The 24,598-nt window shown below is 34.0% G+C and overlaps 1 protein-coding gene across 1 annotated transcript in view; it reads left to right on the forward strand.

Moving 5' to 3' along the window:
- LOC124373800 (eIF-2-alpha kinase activator GCN1-like) overlaps positions 1 to 23,848 on the forward strand; it is a gene marked incomplete at its 5' end in the record, with an annotated part of 41,501 nt that extends 17,653 nt beyond the window's left edge. The window contains 7 exon segments of the mRNA XM_046832135.1: positions 362 to 534; positions 1,860 to 2,111; positions 2,366 to 2,577; positions 4,567 to 4,715; positions 5,793 to 5,897; positions 22,207 to 22,422; positions 22,941 to 23,848. Coding sequence (XP_046688091.1) covers positions 362 to 534; positions 1,860 to 2,111; positions 2,366 to 2,577; positions 4,567 to 4,715; positions 5,793 to 5,897; positions 22,207 to 22,422; positions 22,941 to 23,069 — 1,236 coding nt within the window.
- Positions 23,849 to 24,598: the final 750 nt, after the last annotated feature.

Genomic DNA, 24,598 nt, shown 5'->3' on the forward strand with positions numbered 1-24,598 from the left:
ACCTTGGTAGATTCTTTCCCACTATCCCTCTTTTGGGTTTGTATAAATGTAATTGTATCTAAATTGATATTTGATGATTAATTTTAGTTTCATCATTGGACAAGTCCAGTGAAGAATTTTATTTAATTCATTGTCAAAAAGGTGTGCAATTAATGGTCTTGAAGAATATGTTTATAAAAACTGGTATTACGTTAAAAATATACAAAACTGCTTTTAATTTTAAAATCTCAATAAGTGTCAAAATACAAGAGAGAGTTCTATAAACCTATTCAGCAAGTCTGTGACAGATGGAATGTCGGTACTGAGAATGCAGCAATGATAAACTATATTGTACAATAGTAACAGAGGAAGTGTTGTGCAGGGAATAACTCCGATCCTGCCACTGTTCCGAGAAGCGATCCTGAACGGAGTGCCGGAGGTGAAGGAGCAGGCCGCCCAGGGACTGGGGGAGGTCATCAAGCTGACTTCTGCCGAGGCTCTGCAGCCTTCAGTAGTCCACATCACTGGGCCTCTCATCAGGATTCTGGGAGACAGGTAACCCCAATCCTTCCTGGCAGTCCTTGTGTGTTACAATGTTCTTGGAGGTTCTTAGCACATGTGTAATAAACTCTGTTTAGTTTTCAATGGATAAAGATGAAGGGATTAGTCACTGCTATTAAAAGACGGCACCTCATTTGAAAGGTCGTGATAAAAGAAGAACAGCGGAAACAAGAGCTTTCTATCTCCAACCCAGTACAAAATGGTAGCTCATTGAAATTTAACTAAAAAGCATGGATGGATCCTGCTATACTGTTTGTGTGACAGATGACCTTAGGGACGGAATAGTAGTGAATTTTTAAAAAATCCTGTGTGAATCAATACAGCATGCCGTTTAAAGTTTCTACAACAGACCTGGACATTGTCAAACTGTCCTGGGACTGCAACTTGAGCATTGATAAAAAACACAGGTTAGTAAGTCTTAATTGGTTTATTGCTAAAGCCCATTTTGGGGAAATGGTTTGCTTTTGATTCCTAGAGGGTTGTTCTGAGTTTCATTTTTCTATCTTTGTCCATTTAAGGTTGAGCAGGATCCATCCATGCTTTTAACTCAATTAATTCACTGTAAAATTGTGATGGGTTGAGATAGAAAGCTCTAGTTTCCACTGTTCTTTTTTTTATCAAGACCTTTCAAGGTTCTTTACATTTAAAATTGTTGAGCCGCCCTATCAAAATCCCGATTTGGAGAAATGGGCAAAGTTGTAACAGTCACTAAAAACTTCACTTCTACTTTTTTAGAATGGTCCTTCCCTCCATCTTTATCCATCAAAAACTAAACAGAGTGTATCCATACTTTTAACTCACACTGTACATGTTGTATTGTTTTCTTTCAATCACACGTATTACGACTTATGGGCTTTTATGTACATGCTATGCAACATGCATAATTGATAACAAACACGTATAGTTCAAAAAGGAGAATTTCAATTATAAATACTGTTTAGAATAATTAATTGATTTATGTTATCAAACCATTACAAACTCAATTCCTGTATTTATCACTGTAAATGATGATGGCTTTTCCTGGGTGTACATATGTCATTATTACTCTCAGATTTATTGTCATAGTAGTATATATTGTCAAAGACAGTAGTTTATATTTTATTTATATTTAATGTAGTACATATTTGTACACATTACAATTCGTAATAAAAATTTTGTAAACAAAAATTAAACATCATTTGTCCTTTTAAACACCTTTAATTCTCTATTCAATATAAACGTCCTACAAAATAGCTTTTCTTGGTGGTCATGTCAGACTGTCACATATTGTAGTGACGTATCAGTGCCTGTCAGATAGTTGACATTTGTGTCACTTGCAGGTTCAACTGGAGTGTGAAGGCCGCAGTCCTGGAGACTCTGGCTCTGCTCCTGGCCAAGGTGGGAGTTATGCTGAAACAGTTCCTGCCGCAACTACAGACCACGTTCCTCAAGGCTCTCAACGACGCAAATCGCCAAGTCAGGCTGAAGGCTGCGGCTGCATTGGGCCACCTTATCGTCATACACACTCGGGCGGACCCCCTCTTCTCCGAGCTGCACACCGGCGTCAAGTCTGCAGAGGATCCGGCCATCAGGTACACCTTGTGAATGTTGCTTGGAATTTGGAGCATAAAACTTTTTAATATTTGGGAAAAGTACATGTCGATTTTAAGTTTGTATTCCTTTCAGAATCTTTTCAGGCAGATTTATATTCTTTCTGATTAGCGAATAGAGCAAGTACTAAGTGTAGCCTTTGAATCAAACCTTCTTGCTTCCTTCCTTGATCCTGTCAGGCAATGATTCCGCAAGTTAATTCAAAAAGTTAAGGAAGGGTTTTTGCTTGTTGCAGAGAGACAATGCTGCAAGCGCTGCGAGGAGTGATCAGTCCGGCGGGAGACAAGATGTCCGAGGCTCTACGCAAGTCTGTGTACCAGACCCTAACGAACATGCTGTCCCACCCGGAGGATGTCACTCGGTCTGCAGCCGCTGGGTGTCTGGGGGCTCTGGCGCGCTGGCTCAACCCTGACCAGCTCTGTGCTACACTCACTGACAACCTCCTGCGTAAGTACCGCAGTGCATCATTGCTATCTCCTATTAAACTATTGAGCTCTTTCAATGCGATAGCCTTGCTATCGAAAGGCTTCACAGAATAAATAGCTTTAAATATTAGGTGTTGTGAATTTTCACTATAGTGATTACATATCTTGCCATGTCTATCTGTACAATTTGTAACAGCTGTCTCCCAATTGTCTTTTTCTCTCTCTTGCTATACTCAATTTTATACCAATTTTATTCAGTGGATGGATCATTCAAAAAAATTCCTGTATTGTTTCTAAGAAATTAAGACTTGTATTACCATTTTTGTTAGAGATGAGTCAATGCCAAAAATATTTCATTCTAATTCCCTTACCAAAATTTGCAAACAAAATATTATTTACAAAAATATAATAATTTATTAATTACGTTGACCTATGTTTAAAAAAAAAACAGTAGCAGTCGTGGGACTGCCGATAGAAGTGAAAACGGAACTATTAAGTTGAGAGTAATTAACAATACGTTATAGTAGCAGTACATCTGTAATTGTAAATGTGACGCGTTTTTAATTTTCCAATTTTAAAATCCACGAAAAAATATTATCAAATAACTAGAAATCTATTTTACTACGCTAGTAAGATAAATCTTATACCGTAATAATACTCATTTCATGATGAAGAGGTTAAATATTAAAAACATAATTAACGTGAATTATGCTAAATTTTAATTACAAATATTCGTACAAATATTAAAAATGTTTAAAAATATATTCGTTGTTTTCATTATTCATTTATCTGTATAAAAATATGTTGTAATTGCTCAATATTTATAATAGTTAGTTAAACATAGAATACAAGTGAGTAAACACCGAGTGAACAACAGTGAGTTGAACACCGTTGTAAATAATACAGTTATTGCTACGGATAAAGTATATAATTGCAATAACAATTAAACCCACAATATTTTTAAAACTAATAAATTAGTTAAATTAACTTGGTTCTTTCGTAAAGGTATTTTTATTGCACAATAAACTAATTTATTGAGTTAATACGGTATCAGTGAGCCAATGATAAATTACACAAAAAATATTCATCTATTTTCACACAACTTTCTCGCTGACAAATTTTGTCTGACAAAAAATAAAAAAGATCCTCGCTTACTACTTTTTTCTTGTCATTGTAAACGCTATGTAAAATGTAAACAATAATCAAAATTATTTCGAAATTTTTTTAATATTTAAAAATGTAACCAATAGATTGCCAATATTAAGAGCTTTAATTTGACCCATCTTACAGAATTGTACGACATTGGCTTCACTTTTAAATCGCGAGAGGAAGCCGTAAAGGTCACTGATTTTCGCAGTCTGTTTTCATACTCCGCCGGGACAGTTTTAACACAGCGAGACTGACTTTTTCATGCAGGTTAGTATCATTAGCATGTCGGTGACGCGAACCGAGGATTTTACCCTCTACCAAAACGCTCAACGCGCCTAAAGAAGTTTTCACTTCAAAAATCTTACTGGGCTTGCAGTGATGCATGAAAATAAATATAGAAAATGCAGATTGTAACCAAATTATTGTTGAAAAAACTTTATTTAATCTATTTACATTTTTTCGTACACAAAGTACAAAAATATCACTAGCAGTAGACTCGTATAATGTGCAGATAAAAGTCTCAGTAATGTGGGGATCTTAAATTTAAATTACAAACTGAGTAAAATATTATTTATTAAATTGCTGTAATTATTTTATCTGTCCATATTTTTCCATTCAGAAATCACAACATTAACACAAATTTTACTAATTGGTAATTTGCGTACTGTTTATCAGCTGTTGTTCGTACACTTATTTAGAATTTAGATTCATCTTTGACATTTCAGTTGTGATAATGTGAAACAATAACATTTCAGGTGTATTTTAAGCACTTCTGTTGATTTTATTCATTATTATGTACTAAATTACTTTGAAAATATTACTATGTTAATATGTGATGTTATCAAACACTGTATTGTCTCAGAGGACGATGTATCCGTGGACTGGACGCTGAGGCACGGTCGTAGTGCAGCTCTGATGGTAGCACTGAAAGAAGGACCTTCCTCTGTGTACACCGACGACTACGCGGAGAAGATCAACAGGACACTTCTGGGCTACCTGGTCGCCGACAGGGTGAGTCTTGTTATCCGTTACGTATATTTCAGTGTTTGTAGAATTTGTCAACATCGGAAAATTCTATTATTTGTTTTCCTGTAAGGAAACTAGCTTTATATGTGAGGTCAAAGTTCCATGGGTTTTGTAAGCAATTTATCTTTTATCATAGCAAAAATTTATGTTCATAGTTAGTGATTGAACAGCTGATAGTGATCGTCAGAAACTATCAATAGTTTATACAATGGTCATTCAGAAAGGAATTTGCTTGCTTTAACAAATAAAAAAATTACACATAACTTTTATACCTTTTTTTTAATTACATACATCTGAAAGAACAACTCTTAAACTATTTTTTAACATACATAACATTTGTAAGCTCTGATCGTATCAAGTTGCAGCTTTTCAATATCAGTTGATTAAATTCTGCTGCTGGTGCACGGTCAGTGTGACCCCACTCCATTGATCGTTATATTTGTTTGACACTGACATAAGAAACCCATGTTTCACACCAATGGGTATGTGGTTTAAAATAATTCATTACCTTCTACACAGTACCAGATAAGAAACTTCAAAGCTGGTTCTATTCTTTGTTTTGAGTTCGTCAGTGTAAGAGTCTGGGTACCCTTTAGGCACAAAATTTACTCTTCTGAGTCACAATTTCGTACACTAGATTCGTGACCTTAAAAACCTTTTGATATCCTTAACGTTATGGTTGATTTGTTCGGCGACATCACAAGTAGGGACAAATGCTCAGCCACTTCGCTTTTCATTGTGAACATTTGTTTCGATTTGCACCATTGTTAACTTGAATATAATGCTTAATGTCTTCATACACAGAACTCAATTCACAATCAATTTCCACCTGTTGGATTTTGTTTACCAAAAGAAATCTTATGACACTTCACAGTGGGCCATTTTGAACACTAGTTCAGAGCGTTTAGAATGGCGTAGCAACATTCACTGTAACGCTACTTGACGTAGCTACACAAGGTTACCTCCACCTGCTTCGGCAACTTGGCTCTTGTATGTTAAACAATCACTGTACAAGGTTTAGTTTTCTTACACAGCTGACTACTTCCTCGTTGTGCTGTACAGGTTCCCATCGTGATGAATGGTGTGAGAGGCCTCGGCTACCTGTTCCAGCACATGATGAGAAACTCTGTCAAAATACCACAGACCCTCCTCTCTCCCTTCTGTAGGGTAAGTGTTTTATTATTGTGAACTACTTAAATGTTTCAGCTCAGTTGCACAAATCCATATATATATATATATATATATATATATATATATATATATATATATATATAGGCTATATATATATATTTTCTTCATGCAGAAATAAAAATAAAAAACCAAATATTGGTAAACTCTTTATGAATTTTCGTGTGACTTAAACATACTTCTTCAGATAACAATAAATAGTGTATACATATTTACAAGATTAAATAATTTAACTAACTAAATATAAACAAGAAAAAGAACTGAAATAGAATAATAAACAGTGGGAAATACCTCACTGCTGATGTTTCATCAGAAATACCAAAGAGTAAAAAACTAAAATTTAAATTTAAAATTCGAAAGAAAAATTTTAACGGTTTTAAACCCTGTCATAAACCACGTTGTGGTACATGCAAAATTATGTCCTCCAGTCAACATTTTAGCAGTAACATAACCAATAAAACGTATCCAATTAAAGTAACTATTGATTGTAATTCAACTGATTATCAGCTAAATTATAATTTTTGTAATAAACGATATATTGGCCAAACCTCTAACCCTCTTTGTATCAGAATGACAGGTCACCACCATTACAGTATTGTTCATGGAGATGACAAACCCCCTCGCTGTAAATTCCAGGGAACATAATCAGGACAAAAGTGAAAACTGTTTAGATTAAAAGGCATCAATAATGTTCCATTGCATGCCAACTAAAATATAAATAGGTTTAATTTGAGAAAGAGAGAAACTTCTCATCAACTTGTTTTGAAATGAAAATTTCCTTTAGGTTTGAACATTCGATAATGTCTAAAATTAGTTTTTTTACTTTTTGGTATTTCTGAAGAAACATCAATTGTGAGGTATTTTCCACTGTTTATTATTCTATTTCAGTTCTTTTCTTGTTTAAATTTAGTTCAATTATTTAATCTTGTAAATATTTATACACTATTTATTGTTATCTGAAGAAGTATGCTAAAGTCATACGAAAATTCATAAAGAGTTTACCAATATTTGGATTTTATTTTTATTTCTGCATGAAAAGAATACATATTCAGGGTCCCCACCCGACCGTGAAAACCGTGAAACCGGGAATAAGCCGTGAATTTCGTTCACCGTGAAAAAACCTTAAATAAGCCGTGAATTTTGTTTACATACCGTGAAAATCTCTACAACTTTTGAATAAATAAAATCAACACGGGTCGTCGTCAGACGATAATATTGGAAAGTTGACCTTCGCTATTGCAAAGTAAAAAGTAGCACGCAATGTAGGGGATAGACCACGAAGTTTGACAGGTGCTGCTATCTGAGCGATTTTACTGATAATATGGTTTATAAACAAATGAGGAAAAGGAAGGGCCGATGGGAGATGACGCTTCCGGCTCAAATCACGTGAGGCCTGTCTTTGTCTGTCGCCAGGTTCCGGGCCTTGGCTACGCTACGCGGCTGTAAACAAGGCATTCTCTGATTGAACGCGAGATTAATAACACAATTTAATTACTTGATAGATTGTCGTTTAATGTAAACACTTTTCGTATTGGAGTTTTATTGTATCAGATATAGTCTATTATTGTTTTCATAAAATAAAAAAAGTATACAAATCCTTAATCTAATGTAAGGAATTTAAATTACATTTTAACTTAATTTCATTCTATTAAATCCCTTATTTTATTTAAATATTAATGAGAAAAATGCTATTCAGTACAATATCTATATCGTTGTGTGTAATGACTGTTAACACAATGTAATAATTATAAAAAATTTTAATTTATGGTGGACAATAAATTGAATTAATTTAGGGTCTTGCGTAAATAAATAGTATAATAATGTGACGGAGCAGAACCTACACGACACATATCAATTAACGCAGCGAGACCATAACTTTATAGGCCTATATAACTGTTTTAATTACCAGTAAGGTCGTTTGAGAAAACAATTTTATTTTTCATCTCTTTAGATATTAAACGGTAGTGATATGCGTTTTCCTTATCAATAATATTTTTTATGATTCCTAAGCTGCATGGATATTACGAGTGTACACGGTTTAAATCTTTTATGGTGAATGTGTGTTTAAATTGTATAATGTATTAGTAAAATATTACAAATGAAACGTCATGTTATAAAAACGTTAGAAAAAAACCATTGCATTTTTCCTAACCAGGAAACAACAAACGTCAAGTAACTTTGTAGTGTTAAGCTTTATTACTACAAATCGAGGAAGTCGTCCAAGTATAATTTTGTCGGGTTCCATACGACTACGTTAACGCTATTAATCATTTCATGCAGATGAAAAATATATCGTACAAGGTTCATTTATTGTAATGTGGTGCAGCGATGTTATGGTAAAAATAACCTTTGTTGTCTACTGTCAATGAGAGTGGAAGGGGAGGGGTATATCGTGTACTCCACTCCCCCATCCTCGGACAACAGCTGGTTTCATGTCTCAACATGAAAGATTTGTTTCCCCAGCTCGGCACTCCAATCTTATTCTTATTGTGAGAATTGAGTTAGATTTCATTTGGTGTGTCAGTTATTACGTCAAATATTTATTAGTTACGAACTGTATTGTGAAAATTTAATTTCTTCTGTCTTGTTGTTTGTTCTTTGTTTGTCCTTCAGAAGAAGCAGTAACCAGTACACGAGGTAAGAAAATGTTCATTCATTTAGTTTGTAGCCTCCGGTAGCAGCATTAATAGACACTTCTTTTTCTTGCAAGATAATCAGTTTTATGATCGTGATCACTGATCAGTGGCGGATTGGCCGTTGGATACAAGGAGGTTTGCAAACTTAACTATAAATAAAGCTTTTATAATTATCAAAAAGGCGAGTTCTTGTAAATTTTCGGTAGCGTAATGTAATAATTAAATTTATTTTATTTTATATTATATAAAATCTATTTATTTTAAATTATAGAATCAACCATGTTTAAATTTTAAACCAGATTCTAACAATTTAGGAAAGGATTTTGAACTAAAGAAGCCGACGGCGGCACGGAGGGTTGTCAATGCCAGCCAGCTCCATTGAGAGAGTATTAATCGTAATGGTAGGACGACAGCGATGCAACGTTTCTTTTAAAATTTATTTATAATCAAACTTATAAAACTATAACATTTTTCATATCCATGTTATAAGAACATGTACTCTGTTAAAAAAAATAATATATAAATCAAGCAATATTTTTTTAAAGTAGTTTAATTATGACTAGATCACTTTTTTGATTTCATCATATGGCTGTGCCCCATTACCAATATTAAATAAAATTAATTATTTAAGCTGTAAGGATTCAGATTCACAGAACCATGGGGGGGGGGCAGGAAACAGCCAAGGTATCAAATGATGCAATCCGAAACTGATCGTGATTCGTTCTCATTGCAGTAGGAATGAATAAGTATTAAATCTAACGTAATAAAATGAACACTTTAAAGTATGTAATGTTTTTAAAATGTAAAATTTATTGGAAAATGTTATTTTACTAACGCTTAATGTTTATTTTTATAAATAGTATATAACCTGTAAACTATTTCCTCAATTCCACAATTTGGTACTATTCGATGTTTATAACATTTTATTTCCCATGTATTCAATTTTCATTTTTATTTTGTCACACAGATTATGATGTTCGTACAAAAAGTTGTGAAATACTGTTGCCTACCTTAAACGTAAACACTGCTGACAATCTAATCAGAGGTCCTGTTGCGGAGCCGGTCCCCTCGTCTTTGTGGGCTATAAATAACTCACCTCGTAGATCTCTTATCTATTATACGTGACAACCTCTCTTCGTCTTTTATTTAACGAATCAATGATTTAGAAAATCTACAATATCTCACATTCTTTTTATTGTGTTTGATATATATATATATGGAGAAGATTAATTTGTAAGTTAAATATCTCTAGACTGACCTTTTGAAAACCTTTTTTACTTGTTCATGTGACCAAGTTCCTCCGGAGACCTCATTTTGCAAACTCAATTATCATTACATTATTTAATGTTGAAAGATTATTTTGAACGTCAGGAAGTGTAAAATAAATAGACAGTGTACGTTTTGATATTCTTTATAATTTATTATGATTCAATGTATGTGTGTGTGCGAGCACAGGATTTCTAGATTGAGTCTAGTGCAAATAAAATATTCATACTTACGTTACTTTTCAAAACCAGTATATTTTATTTTTTATCGTAAAATGCTTTTGCAAGAATAATTCAAATATTGAATTTTTATACAATGTACATTTTGTAGTAATTAACAAAAATGTCAGCAATATTCTCATAATTATAAAAAACGCTAGAAAATGAGAATGAATGGGTAATATTCTTAAAATAATTGATGAAAGGGTTGTAATGTGTTAAAATTTTTTGTTCAAATGTTTTATTAGGGGCGATTTCGTAAAATAAATATGCTAACTCCATTTAATTGTATATGTGTGATCTTGAACAGAGAAGCATTGTTTATTTCCGGTGCATTGTTTGATTAACGACGACTCTCTTCATCAGTCTAGTCACTGGCTTTGTCCGTGTCTTACACAGATTATGCAGTAGTCGTCGGGATTAGATTTTAGTAAAATGCTAAAATACAAAATAAAAAAAATCTGCTGTTTTTTTTTTATTTTATAGAAATAAATAAAATCCACATATAAAATTAATCCTTTGACTTTAAATAAATTGTTACCGATTAACAATATATTGTACAGTTATGAAACACTCTTAATTTCTCATTTATTTGTTCAAATGTGAAAACTTTAACACGAACCCAAATAAGAGACTTTATGTTTTTGTTTATCAGAACAATTACAAAAATATTTCAAATAACTAAAAACGTCTTAAGATATAACTTATTGAAGATAAGAAGCAATATCTTCTTTGTCATTTTCAATATTTACGTCCGTTGTGGTAAATATAATAGACGCGATGTGGGATGCTTTAGCCTTTGAATCGCCTGTCTCCCTTATGTCAGTGTGTCCACTGCAGACTTCGCAACTTATAATGTAAAGTTAGGTCACCAGTTGTTTTCTCTTCATCATCACTTATGCGTTATTTTTCTGTTGGTTAAAATTAGGTTATATTTGTGCCAGATTCAATTCCTTATCTTCTAAAAGTTCAAAATATCGATACAGCACTTAACTCGAACTAGAAATTTCCAGTACTCGCACACTTGTACAATGTAAGTTTAACTGACTGTAATACGGGGTTTCCTTATTTTCAGGCCAAAATACCACTTCATTCAAAACCGAGCTCAACAAGTTTTCAACCATCGTACCTCCTTGAATTTCCTTGGGTCAAGGAACACCCTTCTATTAAAACAATGGCAATCTGTTCGTGGTGCAATAAAGGCATAAGCATCAGTGGGATGGGTAAAACGGCTTTAAAAAGCCATTCTAAGTCCGCCAAACACATTTTAAACGAGAAAAACAGACAGAAAAGCCTTCCATTAAATATGTTTTTTAAAGACAATGTTGCTGACAGCATTTCTCTATCAGGAGAACCTAGTAGCAGCCGAGATCAAGGGGCTATTGGGATCCAATTAGCGCAGGCTTCTGGTACGGAAAGCTCCCTCAGACAGCCGAGTCACACAACTGTTTCGACATCACGTCCCCAATCCACAGTGAAGCAATATGTTATTTCTGAATCCGTGACAAGATCAGAAATATTCTGGTGTTTACAAATAGTTGTTAATCATATTCCCTTTGCAGTTGCAGCTCGCTGTGCTAAAAGTTTCAAGTTTCAATTTCCTGATAGTGAGATAGCATCAAAACTAAAGTTGGATTATACCAAAGTAGGATATTTGATCGTGTTTGGTTTGGCACCACATTTCGAGAGACAAATAGAAAAGAAACTCAAAGAATGTTCTCATATTGTTCTCTGCTTCGACGAATCTTTAAATAAAGTTAGTCAACGGCAACAAATGGACGTTCATATTCGTTGGTGGGATCCAGCCAACAATCATATTGAAACAATATATTTTACATCAATATTTTTAGGTCATACCAAAGCGGAAGATCTTCTCCGAGGAATCAAAAGCGCCATTTCGCCTGACACTTTAAATAAAATAGTTCAGGTTTCTATGGACGGACCTAACGTAAATAAAAAAATGTTCAATGATTTCGAGCAAGAACTGCTAGATTCACCAAATGGCCATGGCCTGTTAAATATTGGTAGTTGTGGTCTCCACACTCTTCACGGCGCCTTTAAAACTGGCATGAAAGCAACAAAATGGGATGTTGTGGGATTCCTTAGAGCATTGTATAACTTATTTAAAAATTCACCAGCTCGTAGAGCAGATTTCACCTACTACAGCTCGTCTGATACATTCCCTTTAAAGTTTTGTGCTGTCAGATGGGTGGAGAGCGGCCGTGTGGCTCAAAGGGCCTTGTTGATACTGCCTTGCGTTAGGAAATATGTAGATGGTGTTGTTAAAAATAAAAAAGAGCCTGCATGTCGCAGTTTTGAAGTAGTCAAAGATAATTTAAATGATAAGCTTTTGGCAGCCAAATTGGCATTTTTTATGTCAATTTGTGGTCTATTTGAACCATTCCTCAGAGAATTTCAAAATGATGCCCCAATGGCTCCTTTGATAAATAATGAGATTAGCTCATTAGCTTTGAATCTCATCGAAAAGGTTGTAAAACAGGACCATCTGGATACGGTAAGAAATCAGATAGATAAAATGGACTTATCGCCCAGCAATCTTATCCCAACCAAACATTTCGATTTGGGGTTTGCCACTAAAGATGCTCTCAGGACATGTGAACCAACATCAGATTTGGAAAAATTAAATCTTAAGAGAAACGCAAGGGAAGCTGTACTTGCTATGGTGAAAAAAATAATCGAAAAATCACCCATAAAGTACCCTTTGTCAAAAGCCATCACCTATCACCTGTCTAGATCCGAATGTAATTAAAAATAATTCGGGAGAAAAACATCTTACTTCATGTTTAGAGCAATTAGTTGCGAAAAAATGGATGACTGGTATAAAGGCAGATAGTGTGAAACGACAGTACCTCAAACTGTTCTCAAATGAGCACGTATTAAATCAGTGCAAAATGTATCAAAGACATGAAAAACGACTTGATGATTTCTTTGTAGAAATAATAAAAGTTGAAGGTGTGGAGGAGTATAAAGATTTAAAGCTTTTCATTCAACTCATTCTGACACTTTCTCACGGAAATTCTTCTGTTGAAAGAGGCTTCTCTGTCAACAAACAGTGTATAGTTGAAAACTTGAAGGAGGAGAGTTTAGTCGCGTTGAGAAAAGTTTGTGACGGCGTATCAGCAGCAGGAGGATTGGAGGCAATGGAAATCACTAATGAATTAGTTCATGCTGCCAAAAATTCCCACGCCCACTACTCGGAGCACTTGGCAAAACAACGAGAAGAAATGAAAGACAAAATTAATTCTGAGAAAGAGAGGAAGCAAGCTGCAATAGAAAAAAAAGAATTGGAAGCACAAAAATTCCAGGTTTTGTCCGACGCCAGGAAAAGGGCAGCTGAGTTAGACGATAAGATACAGGAACTTAGCAAAAAGTGCAAATCGTAATTCACTTTTATTCTAGACATTTTTATCAATTTCTTTATTTATGTGTACAAATATAATTTTTTTTGTATAAACTGGTACCAAATAACTTTTCTTATAACAAGTTGTATATAATTTTTATACATTTAACGTTTATATGTTATTTTAATTTCAATAAAATTGCCTTTTCTTATGTACTAATTAAAATGTGAACCTGTGATTATGTGAAAATTTTCCTGTGGAAGAAATCGATCGAAATAATAATAATAATGTGTTAAACAAGAAAATAATTTAATAATCACGCAAGTGTACTTCATGGACTCAAACGAGTTAGCCTTAGCCAACGTACGAATCCTGTCACCCTGCATCTTGTCTAACCTGTGTCAACAAAGTTCTCTTCAGATTTCAACAAACTTGTAAGTTAAAGAAAATTATGAGCTATGTGCATGCTAATTATATTGAAATTTGTCTTTGTCATTGCTTTGATGACTGTTATGATGATGTTTTGTAAAAATAATATGCCTTGTTATATTCATTATGTAGCAAATCGCACATAAAATCGGGCGCTCGCCGCTCATTGCTTGCGTCGTAACCGAAGCCTATTGTTATTTCGTTCTTTTAGACGTTTCCGTCAATTCCTGCACGACCAATGACATCGTTAGTCAAATGGGAAGAAGTTTTATATTGTATTTTACCGCTCCGCCGCGTCTGTAGTGTTTACGTCTCAACTTCGCCCCTCTCCAACACGATTTTGTTTGTACCGGTAACGTTGTTTATGAAAACTTTCCGACCTTGAATTTTAATTTTTTTAACCGTGAAAACCGTGAATTAGCCGTGAATTTGAGTATTTAGATTGAGTGGGAACCCTGATATTGATACATAAGCCATTTGATATATATATATATACCGGGTGTCCGAAAAGTCCCATCCCCCTCTTCTAACTTCTAACTTTCGAACAGAATTAAACAAACCAATATCTTTTGGGGGGTAGTTATATAATGACATACGATTTTTGCGCTACATGAGAACTTAGCCCTTCAACCCAAAATAGGGGGTTGGGGGTCAAGTCAAAAGTTTTAAATGCAAACCCCCATGAAATGACACTACATTTTTAAGGTCTAGAGACTAGAGGTCTCTATCTCAATCCAGTAGGAAACAATGGCTTGTCAAAGTTTTATTGAAAAGTTACGCTAAAATACACTATTTTTCTTATCTCATCTGTTCAGACTTATTCTTAATACTAAGTAGTGCTAAATTAAACTTAAAATAATACAACTTAATTTTGAAATTTTACCTAAACTTTTTTTAAGCTCAAAGTAAATTGCATTTAAAATTTTTGACTTCACCCCCAACCCCCCATTTTGGGTTGGGGGCTAAGTTCTCATGTAGCGCAAAAATCTTCATTTGTCATTATATAACTACCCCCTAAAGGATATTGGTTTGTTTAATTCCGTTCAAAAGTTAGAAGTTAGAAGAGGGGGATGGGACTTTTCGGACACCCGGTATATATATATATATCAAATGGCTTATGTATCAATATGTATTCTCTTCATGCAGAAATAAAAATAAAATATATAGTATATATATATAGTATATATATATATATATATATATATATATATATATATATATATTACTATAATATATATAATATAGTATCTAGTATATTTATATCAATATTTAACTTTAGTATATTTAACCCTTAAATGAGCGCGCGGGGGCCTCAACGACCCCACAAGTAGATATATTGCTCTATTTTTCGAAGTAGGTTGGCTAGACTGCTGTGACCCTAGATACCTTCCGGGTAGACGATGAGTAATCGCGCCCTACAGTCAGTTTGGCTGTGACCGTCGCGGGTGAATCGTACAGTCCGTTCCAAACAAACATTACATGTTTGGGTCGTCTAGACCCCCGCGCGCGTACTCACGTTACCTACTAGTGTTGCAATTACCGGGTCATTTTTACCCCCGCGCGCGTACTTGTGTTATTTGATATGTGCATTGAAAGTTAATATTTTTATATGTGATACAGAAGGAGAATTTGTATGTATATACTCGTACATTGCTAACGGATTTTGAATATAGATTGTGTCTACATATTCTGTTTTTGTGTTGACAATATTTATTTATTCCGAGAATGGGTTCTGAAGATTTCAAAGTGGCTAGAATTAGAAATTTTTTACTTGAAACCGAAGAAGATGGGGACATATTTGAGGATGAGAATGCTCAGTCGGATCATGACGAAACTGATCATGTGAGTGAGTCGGACCACAACACTGATACTGAAGCTGATAACACAGATGAAGATCCAGACTTTGACCCACAGACCGAGAGAAGAGATGAAGATAGTGATTTTGACTCCGATATTGTACTGATGAGTGATAATGAAGAACTACCCGTACCGACAGCCAACGAATATCTTGAAAATATAGACTTAGACGAAGTTGAAAATGTTATTGAAAATCATATGACTGTAGAGAGAGTCATAGAAGAAGTTGTACAGGGGTCTGGAAGTATAGTGCAAGAATTTATTGGAAAGGATAGAGAAACTGTATGGAAAAAAGACCCAATTGTTGCAGATACTGCTCGCGCTCGGCCTGCAAATATGATAAGATGTTTGCCTGGCCCAAAAAATGCAGGTAAGCATGCAAAAACTCCTTTGGAATGCTACAGTCTATTTATAGATGATGAAATACTAGATATAATTGTAACGTGTACTAATATCTACATTGAAAGAAAAGGACAGAGTTTCCCTAGTTCCAGAGATGTAAAAAGTACTGACAAACATGAAAAGAATGTATTTCTAGGTCTTGTACTATTGGCAGGAGTTATGAGATCTAATCACCAAAATCTTTCTGAGCTGTGGGAAAGGGATGGATTTGGAATCGAAATGTTTTATTGCACAATGAGTTTGAAGCGGTTCCACTTTTTATTGCAATCTAAAAGATTTGATAATAAAAATGATCGAGCATCTAGACTTGCTTTAGACAAACTAGCTGCACTCAGGGTTGTATTTGAAAATTTTAACCGAAAATGTGCTGAAAATTACGTTCCATGTCCTTTCATTACTATATATGAGCAATTGGTAGCCTTCAGAGGAAAATGTGGCTTCAAACAATTTATGAAAAGTAAACCAGCAAAGTATGGTATTAAAATATTCACAGCAACAGATTCCAAATGTTTTATGTACACAAGATGGAGATTTACCCTGGTGTCCAACCACAGAACAGCCCATTTGAACAGTCAAATAGACCTAAGGACGTTGTTTTACGCCTTATAAGCAATCTTGAAAATTCCGGCAGGAACATCACAGCAGACAACTGGTTCTCAAGTGTGCCATTGGTGAGGGAACTCCTAGAAAGAGGCATTACTTATATAGGAACACTAAGCAAGAACAAAATAGAACTACCACCAGAACTTCTTTCTAAGAAACGAATTGCCTATTCGAGTATCTTTGCTTTTCGTGATGAATTGACTGTAGTTTCATATGCACCAAAAAGAAACCGCTGTGTTATTCTCGTATCATTAATGCATTTTGATGCTGCTATCGGCCCTGACACACTAGACAAGTCTAAACCAGACATAATTACTTTCTACAACTCTACCAAGTCTGGGGTTGATGTTGTAGATGAAAAATGTGGTACTTCCACTTCTAGGAGATGCCAAAGGTGGCCCCTTGTTTTATTTTACCGCTTGCTTGACATCGCAGGCATCAATGGGCAAGTTATTTTCTTGAGCAACTGTCAAGAAGAAAAAGTAATGGAAAGAAGGAAGTTTCTGAGGCTGAGGGAAGTCGGCATAGAGATGATAAAGCCTCATGTAGCGAAAAGGGCAACTATTTCTTCGCTTCCAAAGACGCTGTAAGGTAATCATCGATCCTCAAGGTTGCTAATATGCAAGAGATTCCTCATCGAGAATCAGCACTCAATCGGCCAGCGGGTTCGAGAGTAAGATGTGTTGTTTGCTGTAGAACACATTTTTCACGTGTTTAATTGTGAGGTATATTTCTCATATAATTCAAGTTTTCTATACTGCATATCTAATGTCATCTGAGGTGTGTTCAATATTCAATAAATAATTTTTTCTTTATCAGTGATTTTTTTCCAACGTTTACTAGTCCTACTTTTATCTCCCCAAAACAAAGTCTTGGTAAGTTCAACAAACACTATATAGTATTTATATTTATATAATACTTTAAAAGCAAATATAACTTATTTTACAAAATAAAAATAAATAAAAAAACTGAATTGTATTTTTATTTTTATTATTAAATTTTACTACAAGATCGTGGAATTACAGTTTTATTTAAATCGAATAATTCAGTATGTATATAGTTATTCTTATAATAATAATTTTATATCATAGTATAGTATAGCACATATATATATATATATATATATATATATATATAAATATGGCGATTTATGCAAATACAATTTTCTTAAAACTATAATTTAATACTTTTAACGTAAAAATGAATAAAAAATATAAAAATCATAATAACTATAGTTATCTTTAATTAAATAGGTATTAGACATACGCAATAATGTAATTAACTATAGTTAATAACACAAAGAAGGTAAGAATGCATTCATATTTATTATTTTCTTAATGGGGGTCTAGAAGACCCCACGCGAGCACTCACGTAACTTTAGGAGCAATGTTTGTGTATGTATGACCGGTGTCATTTAAATGATTAGTATATTTTGAATTTGATGACGTCTGCAATGCTTTTATATTTTCATTAAATCTAATTTTGAAGGATCGGCCGGTTTGTCCTATATAGTGGTTTTGAAAATCATTGCAATTTAATTTCTATACTCCACTATTTTTATTTCAGTTTGTTGAATTGCTCTTGTTTTTGATTATAAGGCTGAGGTTGTTAGAATTTTGAAGCCAATTGATACAATTGTTTATAAAATTATTTGTTGTTGTGTTTGTGGCAATTCTTTTCAAGGTAGTGTAATTGAATGTATTTGATATAGCTTTCTTCTTATTTTCTTTCTTTGTGTTTTTCTTCGATAATACATTAATCATGCTTGGCTTATATCCATCATTTTGGGCGATGTATTTAATATAATATTTCATTCTTTATCAAAATGTTTAGTTTTTATTGAAATTTCATATAATCTGTCGATCACTGATTTGAATGCAGCCATATTTTTAGTAACATGGTTGATTCGATGAGGAAAGAATAACTAAATCTGGTTTTCTGTAAATTTTGAAGTTGTGCTTTATGTTGATGTTGGTTATAATCAAATCAAGGTAGTTTATTGCAGTATTTTCTTTAATTTGACTAGTAAATTTTAGATTAGGGTGGATTTGGTTTAATTATTTTTTGAACATATCTATTTGTCTTTAATTTCCTTTGAATAGACAAATTATACGAGGGTCGTCCACAAAGTAACCTCCGTTTTGAAATAAAAAATAAACCAGTTGAGATACAAAAAGTTTATTATATAAATGTTAAAACTACAGCTTTTCTCTACTTTTCTACATATTCACCATACAAATTCAAGCACTTATCATATCTTTTAACAGTTTTTTAAATTCCGTCTTTGAAAAAATCTGCCGCCTGAGAACGTAGCTAACCTGTCACAGCGTTTTGAAGCTCTTCATCACTCGCAAACCTCTGATATGCAAGCCACCGCTTCATGTACGGGAAAAGATAGAAATCACTGGGAACCAGGTCCGGGCTGTAGGGGGGTGGGTCAAAAACGTCTCATTTGAACTTTTCCAAAAGTTCTGTAGTTCTTTGAGCTGTATGAGGGCGGGCGTTGTCATGGACAAACACAACACCAGATGTCAGAAGACCATGACGCTTGTTTTGAATCGCTCGTCATAGCCATTTTAAGGTTTCACAGTAAAAGGTTTCAGGAAAATGATCCGAAAGTTCCGAGATTGTGAAGCGACGGTTCTTGCGAATTTTCTCATCCACTTTGTATACCCAGTCATCACTGACGAGAGATGGCCTACCACTCCGGTCTTCATCGTGAACGTTCGTTCTTCCATTTTTTAAAAAACGAACCCATTGATGGACTATACCTTCCCTCATAATGTTTGGGCCATACACCGCACTCAATTCACGATGCATTTCAGCTGCTGTGTAAATTTTCGACCACAGAAATCTTATTACACCACGTACTTCACACTTGGCGGGATTTTCTATCATGGCGCTCATGTTTTTACGTTGTAACAAGAGAACGCGCGATCGCACGATGCTCTCCCTTGCACAGCTAGAAGCGTACTGAACGGCTGCGCACACCGATGTGAGAATGGCGGCGCTAACCCCACTACTTATCGCGCCACACCCAAACGGCGGTTACTTTATGGACGACCCTCATATCATCAACATACCTGTAAAAATAAATTATTGTGCTAGATGTTTGTTTTTATAACTTAATATGAATTTGTCTTCTACGTTGTCGAGAAACATATCAGCCAATAATCCAGATAGTGGTACTCTCATTGGTAATCCTTCATGTTGGACGTAGTAATTGTTGTTAAATGTAAATTAATTATGTTTTAGAGTTACTTTTGTGAGTTCAAGTATTTTGTTTATGCATTGCTTGACATCTTATCTGGATTATAGGCTGATATGTTTCTCAACAACATAGAAGACAAATTCATATCAAGTTATAAAAACAAACATCTAGCACAATAATTTATTTTTACAGGTATGTTGATGATATAATTTGTCTATTCAAAGGAAATGAAACGAAAGACGAATATAAGACATGTTAAAAAAAGAATTAAACCAATGCACTAATCTAAATTTTACTAGTGCAATTGAAGAAAATAATGCAATAAACTACCTTGATTTGACTATAACCAACATCAACAAAAAGCACAATTAATTTCATAATTTACAGAAAACCAGATTTAGTTATTCCTTCCCCATCGAATCACCCAAGTCACCGAAAAATGGCTGCATTCATATCAATGATCAACAGATTACACAAAATTCCAATGAAAACTGAACATTTTGATAGAGAATGAAATATTATTAAAAACATCACCCAAAATGATGGATAAAAGCCAAGCATGATTGATGTATTATCGAAGAACTACATAATGAAAGAAAATAAGAAGAAAGAGATATCAAATTCATTCAATCAGACTACCTTAAAAACATTGCCACAAAATTAACAAATAATGTAATAAATAAGGATATCAATTGGGTTTCAAAACTTCTAACAATCTAAGCCTTATAATAAAAAAAAGTAATTCAACAAACCAAAATCAAAATTCAAAATTTAACAAACATGAGAGTATAGAAATTAAATTGCAATGATTGTCAAAACATATTGGACAAATCAGCTGATCCTTCAAAATTAGATTTAATGAAAATATAAAAGCATCGAAGACATCATCAAATTCAAAATATGTTGACCATTTAAATGACACCGTCCATCCATACAAACATCGAAAACAATCTTGAAATTTTATATATATGCAAAAAGTCTCTTATTGTTTGTTAACTTTAGAACATTTTGAAATGTACAAAAGTGCCAAAATTAATCCAAATGTATTATTTATTATTTACTGACAAGTATTTTCTAATAAAAAAATGTATTATTGAATAGACTTTTAAACGATATAAATTGGTCACATATAAAATTAAATAAAAAAATTATGCCACTAAGGTAGTTAAAAACATATGACAATTTCGTTTCAATTATTTATTTACTTTATTTACCTTAACCCTACAAGTACCTGATGATGAATTCATTATCAAACACTTTTCAAGGCTACATATCAAATATATTTAAATTCGATAGTATTGTTCATAATCAGTTATTGATGGGCAACAAATCCAGAATTATCGAACCTCAAATCCGATTCCAAATCTTAAAATCCTAATAAGTTTTTTTAGCTCGAATATGATTTAAACATAATCAATACTAATTGAATTCACCAATAGGGTGCGAAGTGGCGGGGTCTTCACACCCCTACATATGCCAAGTCGGTGTGTACACTCAGCACAATCACAGACACCTTCTAGTGCTGTACATCCATGTGCGCACACCTGGGTACTGACTGATCCAACTCTTGTCTTCTATAAAAATCCGAATATTGCCACTGAAATGGTCGTATTTTTTAAAATAATATTTTGCTTGCAGTTAGTACAGGTATTTCCTACATTAACATTTGTGCAGTGAGTCTGCATGTGTATTAAAAAACAGCAACTGAATGGCAATGACTCTCTAACTATGAATGCGAAAACTTATTTTGTTGCAATATTTTGCTTGCAGTTCTGTATTAACGTGTGATGTGATGAATCTGATATGTATCTGCGCGGACAGCATCTCAGTTCTGTACATTACATTGCCAACGTTCCCTCCCACGCTACAAGGAAAACAAAACTTAGTTATTTCACATTCAATTTGACATTTAAATTGTCTAATTAGCTTAAATAGTTTTTTAAATAATGGTCATTTAATATTAAAACTTAATCGGCCGCCATTTTGTACAGGATTAATTACATACTAAAGTGCTCTATATGTTTAATTAGATGCACAGCACGAACACAAGCAATTCATATGATAGCAAAAAAGCATCAAAGTGCAATAACATTACGATAATTAAACAAACCGATTGGTCATAATTGCATGTTTGGGCCCAATACATGTCTAAGATGAATGCTGTACTCTTACAAAGTGAAACTTAAATAATTTGTAAAATGCTGTTATCTCAGGAGTTAAAAATCAAACTTTGTCATAATTTACATGTATTTACCAGTTTTTTTAGTTGACACTGACGTTTACCTCTTCTGTTTGTTGACACAGACGATGAACCACACGAACAATGAGGTGAAGCAGCTGGTGGCGCGGGTCTGCTCGTATCTGGCGCGCACCGAGCCGGCGCTGTCCCCCGAGTTCCTGAAGGCCGCTCTGCCCATGCTGGTCAACGGCACCAAGGAGAAGAATGGCTATGTCAAGGCCAACAGTGAGCTGTCATTGGTCACAGTGTTGAGGTTGCGGCAGGGCGATACCACGCAGCAGGTTTGTCCACTTAGTCCTGTAGATAACACAGAGTTAGTGCAAGAGGAAATAAATGTTTAATGAAATATAAATTTATTGGTCTAAATCAAAATAATGCACTAACATGGAATGTTGGAAAAATCTTTCCATCTGTCACTATTTTAAAATCTGTGTATTTTGCTTTAACGCGCTCATTTACAGGGTGTTTTAAACTCTCTGGTAATATTTTGGAAATTTGATCTCGTGTCAAAACTAATTTATTTTTTTATTAGATACAAAATTAATTTTTTTATTGATCAGAAATGCTTAGTTTACCATCTATCTGTCTTTATGGAGTCTTTTTTTTTATTTAAGAAATCAGTACAAATAATATCAAATTTGGCACAATTATTATTATTATATTATCAAATCACATTTCAAGATGGCTAACTGACTGTTGTAGTGATGCTGTAAATGTGGAAACACTCAATAAAGGCTTTACAATATATTTCTTAACCAGTTTTAATGTTTTAGTTGTTAATATGTATTATCTGTTGCAGCAATGTCTGAACTTGCTGGACGGAGGCGCCAGAGATGCTCTGAGTGATGTCATTACCAAGAACCTGCGCAAGGTGGCCAACCAGCCCGAGGGCAAGGAAGAGGAGCTGGACGATACACTGCTGACTTGATTACACCCCCGACCCCCCTCCGCCCCTCCTCCCCCTAGATGGGGGGCCGACTGGTCCCTGTCACCACAATCACTTGCACAAATCGTTCTTCTCGTGAACTCCTCCCATCACAGAAATACAAGTTTACACTTTCCGTCAGCAAATTTACAATTATACTGTCAGTCCTTACGTCAAACCGTTCAGTATTGCTGTTTAGAACCGTAGGCCTACAACGTCTTCTTTGCCACTAATATTTAAGCCGATATTTATTTGTGATACTGAAGGGGGGTTTATACTGAAATATTTGTCTGAACTGTTTTAGTTAGTAAATATATATTTCTGCGGTTAATTTTTATTCGGATTTAATACCGCCCAATTATATTTTTCACCTGTAAAAGGTGTCTAAAAAGTAAAAACTAAGTATATAACTCGTATAGTTATGTTAATTTATTCTTGTCACCATTGTAATCTGTTTTATTTTAACATTTTTGTTGAATTTTGTTTATACATTTTCGACTGCGAAGCTTTAATATGTGTGATACTCGACCTAATGGAAATCCTTGTTAGAAAAGGTTTTGAACAGCGACGCGCACATAACCACGGTCTTGTGTGTTGAGCATGACAGGACCAGTCGGCCTGTGACGCTGAGGGGAACATTACCATACTGTAATCTATGTGTGATCCAGTAATGTAGCTCATATTTGTTATTGAGATTCAAACTTTATCCTCGCCAAGGGACTTATTAAGTTACATTAAGCATTCTTTGTGTTTTGTAAGAGTAAATATAGTTATGGTGATAACAACTGTGTTTTAATCTCCTTCTGAACACTCCATGAGAAACACATCGTTGGTTTGATGATTCTTTTACTGAGAAATTCACACTTTTTGTATTTCAGGAGCTGAGACCCAATTTGCACCATATAAACACACAGCCTGGGTTTTCTTGAAATCGATAAAGGAATTTTTATAAGATTGAAAACAAATTTTAAGCGGTACTAGTTTTAGTAGAGGGTGGAATAAGTGTATCAAAAGCGTTAAAAATGTAAAACTACAATTTTTTCTCAGATTATATTTTGCTTAGCTTGACATGTATAAACCAGTATAAACAAATACAACATTTTCCAATATAATTTTTATTTTGTGCAAGCCCTTTCTGAATCAAAGAATAGATTCAATCATCAGGCACTTTACAAATTATCAAATGTTTACATTTTTTAAATAATAATTAATTTTGTAATAACATATGGTAAACAATTTCGATTTACGGTTAGCCAATATAAAATATTTAAATTTAATCAGAATTACATTTTAATTTCTTTATAAATTGAGATGAGAGTAAAACTGAATTTTGAATTGGTCCGTCTTCATTATTGATAAGTTTTCCTTGATTTGTGTTAATGTAAAATGTTTCCCAAGCATTTTAAATGTATTGTGTTAGTAACTTCTTTTAATAATCGTAAATTTTTATTAGAGATGTTGTGTCCAGATTCAATACAATGATTCGCCACAAGAAATTTTTCATTTCTTCCATATTTTATATGTGCAAAGTG

Source organism: Homalodisca vitripennis, unplaced genomic scaffold, assembly GCF_021130785.1.
Source record: "Homalodisca vitripennis isolate AUS2020 unplaced genomic scaffold, UT_GWSS_2.1 ScUCBcl_6446;HRSCAF=13664, whole genome shotgun sequence".
Classification (NCBI taxonomy): Eukaryota; Metazoa; Arthropoda; class Insecta; order Hemiptera; family Cicadellidae; genus Homalodisca; species Homalodisca vitripennis.